The sequence below is a fragment of the Telopea speciosissima genome, chromosome 4 (genome assembly GCF_018873765.1).
Source record: "Telopea speciosissima isolate NSW1024214 ecotype Mountain lineage chromosome 4, Tspe_v1, whole genome shotgun sequence".
Lineage (NCBI taxonomy): Eukaryota > Viridiplantae > Streptophyta > Magnoliopsida > Proteales > Proteaceae > Telopea > Telopea speciosissima.
This window is the reverse complement of record NC_057919.1, coordinates 53,297,228-53,306,192: the sequence shown is the minus strand read 5'-3', so window position 1 is coordinate 53,306,192 and position 8,965 is coordinate 53,297,228. Positions and strand designations below refer to the sequence as shown.

Sequence of the window (8,965 nt, the reverse complement as noted above, 5' to 3'; positions counted from 1 at the left end):
GTTTTCTATGCCAAACATTTGAATCTTTATAGGAAACTAGGCATGTATTGCTAGAAGAAGCTTCATCAATAATGCAAGTGTATATATTATTATTCCTAATTTTTTTCAACACTACTTTGTTGCTAGCATCCATAACTAAACAATGTGAAACATTAAAGCTTACTTTATATCCAACACTACATAGTTGACTTACGCTAAGTAGGTTGTAGGCAAGTTTGTTTACCAAATAGACATTTGAGAAGGTAGTACCTCCTATGTTGATGTTTTTAATGTCGATTATCTTTCACTTGTCATTGTCTCCTAAGGTCACCCATCTTCCATCATACTTTCTCAACTTTGTAAATAGCTTTGTATTTGCCGTCATATGCTTGGAGCATCCACTGTCGATATATCACTCTACTTGACCTTTGCTCTTCAAGCATACCTACAAAACAAAGTTTACACATGCATTGGTCCCCATAATCTCATAGGTCCATTGTTGTTGGAGTTGAGAGGTTCCTTAGGTACCCAAACTTTCTTATATTTATGGTTCTTGTTTGACCATAGTTTGTGTCCGGAACATAGTTCTTGGGTCGTTGGTACCTAGGATCACAAATATCAAATGGAGATGGTGCCATTTTTTATCTTTGTGATCTTTGTCAGTCAAAGGAATTTTGAGTCCTTCTACCTCTTTGGAATTTTTTATGGTCATGAGGTTTATAGGAGTTATACTTCATATATGGCATATGGTTTGGTTGAGGTCTATAGTTTCTTTCCATTGTGTATGGAACTTGTGGTCTATGAAATTATCTTTGGGGTCTTTGAGGTCTTTGAGGAATATAATCCCTTTGAGGTCTATTCCTTCTTTGAAAGGTATATTGAAATGCATAATGATATTGATTTCTATATCTTTGATTTTTATACCCTTGATTTCTTGAAGAGGGTGCATGAGAGATTGATGTTTAACCTTGATTTATTTTTTCTTCTTCTATGTACACCATTTTCTCTTTACCTTTGGCATGATATGAGATTCTCCCATTATGGTCTAATCCTTCCTTGTCTTGTAGTACTTTTTGAGGTGTACCAAGAAGAGTGTCTAATGATTTTTATCCCTTGGTAAAGGTTAGCAAGGCCGACGTCAATTTCTCATTTTCTCTTTCAAGTTGGGCAATGTAGGTATGTAGCTCACTACCTTATTATGCAATTCTATTACTTCATTTTCTAAAAAAGAGTTTGAAGCTTCAAGTTTGCGACTTGCTTCATAGAGAGTTTCAAATTCCTTTTCAATATCGTCTTCATCTATGTCATTCGTATCTATATCTTCAATTGAGTCATTATATTTAGAGTTAGAAGATAAACTGAACTTACCTCTATGTCATCTTCTGTTGTCATAAGAGCGAGATTTGTGACTTCTTCATTAGATTCTCCTACTTCTTCTTCTTCACTTGAGTCCCATGAAATTTTAGCGGTATATGCTTTCTTTTTGTCTTGTCCTTTTGGACACTCAGTTCTGAAGTGGTCAGGCTTTCTGCACTCATGGCAAACAATATCTTTCTTAGAAGAAAAAGTTTTGTTTTTGGATAGATTCTTACCTTTGCTTACTTGTCCCTTGTTGAAATATTTTTCTTCTTTTTAAGAAAATTTTGAAATTTCTTGGTTATAGAGACATTTCTTTTTCTTAGAAGGTGAGGTCTTCTTCTTCATTGCTTTCATCATCAGATGGACTAGTAGCCTTGAGGTCTTCTTCTTTGGTTCTTTTATTTTCGACTATCTTTTGTCTTCATTTAATTCGATTTTGTGAATGAGTAGAAATCCAAGCAATTCGTCCAGACTCACTTTGTCAAGATCCTTTGCTTCTTTTATGACCATTACTTTCGATCTCCACTTGGGGGAAAGTGACCTAAGAATTTTTCTTACATTTTTGGACTTGGTATAAATTTTACCTAAGCCTTTCAACTTATTTGTAATGTTAGTAAATTACAAAAACATATTGAAAATATTCTCATTTTTTAACATCTTAAACAATTTATACTTATGCACAAGTTTATCGATTTTAGATTCTTTAACTTGTGAGATTTCTTCATATGAAACCACAAGTATATCCTAAATTTCTTTTACCATTTCACACGTGGTTATTTTGTTAAATTCGAAATCACTTAAGGCGTATTGTAGGAAGGTGATAGCCTTAAAATTATATTGAATTTTTTCTTTTTCAGCAGGAGTTAATTCAGAGGTTTCCTTAGGAATACTTTCACCTTCCACAACTTTAATGAAAGAGTATGGTCCATATTCAATTACATTCCATACCTCAAGATTATGAGCACAGGTAAAGTTCCTGAAGATAATCTTTCAATATAAAAAATTATCTTCATTGAACAGAGGAGGTCTAGAGACATTTAGTCCCTCAAGAGGATTGGTGTAATGTGATCCCATAGATCTTTAAATCTCAAATAAAATGAGCTCCCACTCTGACACCAAATGTGGGTTAACCTAGAGGGGGGTGAATAGGTTATCACTAGTGAAATAATGTCCTTTTAAAAACTTCCTTGAATTAAGACAAGATAGAGAAAGATAAATTGCGCAACTTGATGACACGCAAGATTTATAGTGGTTCAGCTAAACCAACCTACGTCCACTCCTCTCAATCTTGGTCTCAATCTTGAGAGAATTTCATTAGTTTCTTCCTTTCAGTACAGTAGGTAGAAAGAACACCTTTATAATTTTTTTTTCGGGAAAAGAGGATCCCAATCTTTTAAGGATAAGAGAATCCGAATCTTTTAAGGATAAGAGGATCCTTGCTAAACCTAAGTACAGTCTAGACCAATGAAACAATGTTTTGTAAACTCAAAAGCATAAACAAATACAAAAGAGTAAGGTAAGGATTACCTAGGCAAGGAGTGTGATGTGTACTCCTTGCAAGTGTCAAATGATGCAAAATGAATGCTTATAAAGATGACATTCTTTAAGACTTTTCTTTATAGTGCAAGCAATTGAAGGTCTTGGAGCTTTGAAGTCAACATTTGAATGATCTTGATGTGGACAAGAAGACTTCAAAGATTAGAGCATGAATTTGACTTTTCACTTTTCACAAAAGTTGTATTTTGGATTGTAGTGGATCGGTGAAAAGGTCTGACATGATCTCTATTTATAGGCTCATTAATGGCTTTTAGAACATGTGGAAAATATACTCTAACGGATCTATTTTTATCTCATCTGGTTGACCTGAACTTTGATCCGATCGACCAGATCATAGCCGTTGGAGATAGGGTAGAATTCCCTATCTACCTTATAAAGATAGCATCTTGTTTGTTATCATCAAAACACTTATGGAGATAGGGTAGAATTCCCCAACAGATAGTACTTGGGGAAATAAACATTCCATAAAACTTTCATCCAAGGGGTTAGACGTCGAGAAAATCTCTTCAAGATGAGAAGCAAAAGCATTAGCCATCTCCTTAGGGTCTTCTAGTTTCCTACCATCCGCAGACCAAAGAAAATCAATCTTCCTTTTCCTCAAGTTGGTCTTAGAAATAGAGTGATGGAATTTAGTATTCCTGTCCCCAGCTTGAATGTAGAGATGTCTAGACTTCTGAAGCTAGAAAGACTCCTAAGCATAAAAAATCCAATTAAGTTGTTGTTGGGTCTTTGCCATCAAATCCAGATTGGGATTAGAATTTTCAAACTTATTAAGATAGTTGTTAAACAAATTGTGTTTAAGAACATCAATATGCCCAAAGACATCCCTGTTCTATAGTTTCAACAAGTTAGAAAAAGAGGCCAATTTAGTCGGGAAAGAATCCTTGGGACAAGTGGACTAGGATGAGGTACAAAAGGAAAAAAAATCTGGGTGGTAGAGCCAAGCATGTTGAAAATGAAATAATTTTTTATAAGAAGGTCTAGAACCAAAGGTAGAAAGAAGAATGAGATTGTGATCGGATCCTACAGGGGAAAGTTTGGAAAGGAACGTTAGAGGGAAAGTATCAAGCCAAAGAGAGGATGCCATAGCTCTGTCAAGACACTCCTTAATTAGGCAAGGAGGTTTCTGTTTATTTGACCAAGTAAAGCAAGAACCACCCATTTTGATATCATCAAGAGAAAAAGAATGGATTATATTTTTTGAGCTTAAGGGTAGAAGAGGAGGGTTGAAAGGGTAGCCCACCCAATTTATCACAAGGGTTGAGTACTTCATTAAAATCCCCAATGATGCAAAATATACATTCAAGCTTCATAAGGAAATCAGAAAGCAACTCCCAACATTCACCCCGATTAGGAATATGAGGTGGTGCATATAAACAAATTAACCAGTAAACAACATCACCCCCATCAGCAATTTTGATTCCAATAAAATGATTAAAGTTGCATACAGTTAAGATTTGCACTGTTGGGTTAAAAAGAACCCACAAGCCTCCTTTACCACCTCTCGTTCCAACATTATTAATAAAGGCAACAGAATTATAAAGAGAGAGGGGAGCTTTGAGCTTCACAAGTGAATGATCCACACACTTAGTCTCACACAAAAATATAATATCAGGGTGAAATTTATTGACATGGTAGGATAAACTTTTCTTAGTAAGCATATTGCTAAAGCCGCGAGCTTTCCAAGCAAGGAATAACATGGTTAAAAAATAGAAAAACCGAAAAGGAAAAGGGAACATGTAGAAATGATCACCACGTCAATGATAGAATTAGCAAGGTAGGAGGGAACACAGAGAATCTACGATTCAAATCAAAGAAGCAAAAATGTACAATAAACAGGATAATAAAGAGGATAGTAAATTTATGGAATAAAGAATAGAATATAAATAAGAGAAAAAACCGGGTTAAGTGGGTGTGTTCTCTCAGTCGCTTCAGGAACTGAGCCATGAGGGATGCCATCCTCAAAGTGATCATCAAGACTGCCCAATTTAGAACCACAAGAGAGATCTCCAATCCAAACGAGAAACGAAGGGAAGAAAATGGAAGGATCATTAGGATAAGTGACAGAAAGTTCTAGAAATGACCTAAAAGAGGAAAAAACCAATTGCAATAGAGAGAGAAATAGAAGGAAAAACCACGATCCCATCCCCCCTGGTTTTATTTTTTATTTTTGTGTGGGGGGGGGGGGGGGGGAGGGCACCAGTTTGTGGTGGACATCGTCAGGTCAGGAGCAGCAGTCAAATCGAAGTCATCAATGAGTACCCAAGCCATCCAAAAAGAGGGGATAAAGGTTTTCCGGCACCCCCGGGCTCGCTTCAACAATTGAGCAGACCAAAAGATTCTAGAAAAGGTAGTGAAAGCTGGAAAACCCCGCAAAAAATGCGACGAGATGGTTAAAAAAAGCTCCAAATTCAACAAGAAAGGAAAGCACCCAGCAATGCCCGAAACATAAGGCAGAGAGCAGAAACGTGGCAAAGCCAACTACGACGACCACAACGATTGAGAACCTCAAACCGGAGAAAGACAAGAAGCATTTCCCCACGCCCAAAGCGGATCTGCGAAAAAGGGCACACAGCCCTAAACAGTTAAAAGTGAAAGAATAACACAAAATTAGACAACCGAAAGTGGAAGCCCCAACACCGAAGGGGGGTCAAAGCGGACCAAACCCACAAATAAAATCGCTTGCTTGAAAGTATCAAAGGAAAGAGCATCCGAGGGAATGGGGCAAGCCTGAATCCACAGAGGTAACGAGGCACATTCAAAGAAAAACAAAATCATCATCCAAGAAATGAAAAACCAAAGGTAAAACAAGCCTTTCCACACCACCAAGGGTCAAGAGAGAGCACCCAATCACGAGTCGCATCCGGAACAAACACCACCATGAACATCCCTTCATCAAGCCAGAGAAGATTTGATTCTCCCAAGCAAGACAAAAAACATCTCTGAAGAAATATAACCCCAAATTAAAACAATGGGTGAAGCGTAGCAGAATTCTTTCCATCCACAAGACCAGGACCTGGTGACGAGAAGATGAATCACGCCTACCAGGCCCAGCCCCAGACCGATGATGACCACAGAGAAGCAGCCAGAAGATGAGGAACCAAGTGGTGGTGGTGGGGGGGGGGGAGACGGTGAAATAAGGATAAAAAACAAAAAAGGAAGCCCAAGAATGGAAAACCCCCAATAGAGATCAACCACACTCGGCATCGGATAACAGCCACAAGAACCTACACCGAGGATCATGCGAGAGAAACGGTAAAGAAAGGGAAAACAAGACCAGGCCGTGGGGAAGCACTGACATGTCCGACCAGAACAACCCAAACTCAGTAAGAAAAAAAAAAACAGAAGTAAATCTATCAGATGCAGAAATAGAAGAAGAGCATAGAAGAAGAGCAAGGAGGCATCTGGATCAAGATCAGATCAGTAGTTCTGAAGCATCTCCTCAAGCTCAAAGTCCTGAAGCGACCTGTAAACACTCACCTAACCCAGAGAGGAAAAGATAAAAGAAAAGAGAAAGACAGGGGCTAAAGAGTAAAGGGGAGGGAAAAGAAAGACTAAGGCGTAGGGATCAAACACGAGCTCCAAAGCTTGCGATGCATTTCGTGTAGAGAACTACTCCTCTAATTTATCCACCTTAGATCCTACCTTCTGTTTGTCTCGGTTGTTCTTTCTTCCTCTGTTAGTCAGAGTGTCTTATATGCTATTAACAAGACCTTTCTGCCTAGGGAAAGAGCAACGAAATTGATATCCCTAGGAAAACATGCAAAAGAATAGGATGAAAAACTACTTGTCAAAGTGTGAATGTCGTGGAGCATTCCGTCGACATCTCTAGGACACACATCTCAGCAGCCCATAACAACCCTAATCGCACCGCACAACCTTCACCCATAAGGCCATAATGCTGTTTTTAGAGAGAGGGGGGGGGGGAGTGTTGATTGATTCCAATTCGGATGCAATTCAGATTCCCTAGTGCTGCGCGCCAGAGCAAGGGGAAAATGGCCGCCTTACCTCCACTCGGGCACCTTACCCTAGTGCCCAAGTGGGGGTAAGGTGGTCATTTCCCACTTGCTGTATCTGCGCAAGACAGGGGCAGCTCAACAGTAGAGGGGCGCCAATTTGTGGATTCGATTTTATGTCCATGAACAGCCCCCACCACAGACTCGCTCGTTGCAGATCAACAGGTTCTTTAATCTTAAACTAAAGGATACTTTCGGAGGAGCCATGGACGATTGATTACTCCATCGCTCAATCAATAGAATTGATCAGTAAAATACTTTGCAATGTCAATTTTTTTTTCTTGTTCTTATAACAACCACTTGCTGCGCGGCTGCATCTACCTAGTAACTTTGGTCTCTCACTCACGTTCTCATCTCTACCTTTATTTTAATGCAAGTTGTCTAACACAGTAACAACGACCAGAGAGAGAGAGAGAGATGCTCATTCCCCTGCTCATACCTAGTTGACTTTGCGTTCTGAAACGTGAAACCCTCACATCTATTGAGATTTCAAGATCTTCTCCATTCCGAATCTCCCCATTAGACTCCATGAAGATCACCCAAAGAAACCCTTTGGTTACTACCCATTTCTACTTATTCCTTATCATCCATCTCACAATCTCAACCACAGCCGATCTCCTCTACATACCCTCTGAAAACATTCTCATCAACTGTGGCTTTCCTTCCAACACTACTGCATCCTCCAATGACCGCAATTGGATCACCGATATCGGCTCTAACTTCATGTTCTCTGCACAACCCAACACATCAACCACCTCTGAAGCCTCAAAACAATCCATTTCCATCCCCCAAATCCCTTACAAGACTGCCCGGCTCTTCTATTCCCAGCTCAATTACTCATTTTCCGTCTCACCTGGCCCAAAATTCGTTCGCCTCTACTTCTACCCAGATTCCTATTCCGGCCTAAACCAATCCGACGCCTTCTTCACTGTCTCCTCCGGTCAATTTACTCTCCTTAGCAACTTTAGTCCCTCCCTTACCACTGATTACCTCAACCAAGACTACTTAATCAAAGAATTCTGTATCAACATAGAAGGCCACACATTGGACATCACATTCACTCCATCTCATGGCTATGGTTTTGTTAATGGAATTGAGATTGTCTCAATGCCTCCCAATCTCTACATTCGCGACGAATTACTCCCCTTCGTGGGTCAGCTGAATTGGTTCGAATTCGATAATTACACAGCTTTGGAGACAGTTTACCGATTAAATGTCGGCGGGAATGAAATTCCACCGGAAAATGATACCGGCATCTTTCGTACCTGGTTTCAGGACAGTCATTACATATTTGGTGGTTCATACGGTGAAACAAGCAAGAAAACAGAGGTGGGTATTCATTACCCATCAACTGTACCCCCTTACACTGCACCAGAGGATCTCTACCGGACTGCAAGGGTCATGAGTCTAGATTCTGAAATCAATATTCACAAGCAGCTCACCTGGTCGTTTAGTTTGGATACTGGATTCTTCTATCTTTTTAGGTTTCATTTATGTGAGACCAGAGATCAGATAACGAAGCCGAATCAGATAGTGTTTTATATTTCAATCGGTAACGAGACTTCAGGAGATCGAATGGATGTTATAAAGAGGAGCGGCGGCAATGGAGTACCAGTGTATGTAGATTATGTTGGGATGGTTGTTGCAGAGGGAAACTACAGAGGAAAACAAGATCTCTGGATCTCCCTATATCCTTGCATTGAAGCGAATCCTATGTACTATGATGCAATATTGAATGGGCTAGAGATATTCAAATTGAATCACACTGATGGTAATCTAGCCGGATCTAATCCTCCACCAACCAATCCAGATCGGGTTCACTCTGGGACTCCATCTCGGCGATTAATACTTGTTGTCGGAAGTGTCGTGGCCGGCGGTGCGATTGCAATCTGTCTGGTATGTTTCTTGATTTACCGTTATGGCCGGAGTTTGAAGGACAAGAGTTGGGTTTCTCTAGCGAATAATAACCGCCGCTACTTGTCTCTTGTGGAGATTACAAATTCAAGACAGTATGAGCAAGTTGGTTGATGAAGCGAAAGGTGATTGCAGGGTTA

General features: G+C 39.6%; 1 protein-coding gene across 1 annotated transcript; it reads left to right on the top strand.

The window, feature by feature from the left end:
* Positions 1 to 7,330: 7,330 nt before the first annotated feature.
* LOC122659846 (receptor-like protein kinase FERONIA) lies at positions 7,331 to 8,965 on the top strand. Its single transcript, XM_043854990.1, has one exon. The coding sequence runs from the start codon at positions 7,440 to 7,442 to the stop codon at positions 8,937 to 8,939; it is 1,500 nt and encodes a 499-aa protein (XP_043710925.1). The 5' UTR covers positions 7,331 to 7,439; the 3' UTR covers positions 8,940 to 8,965.

What these genes read in the sequence shown, in the direction of transcription:
- LOC122659846 (XM_043854990.1), top strand. Translation starts at nt 7,440, where the DNA reads ATGAAGATCACCCAAAGAAACCCTTTGGTTACTACCCATTTCTACTTA.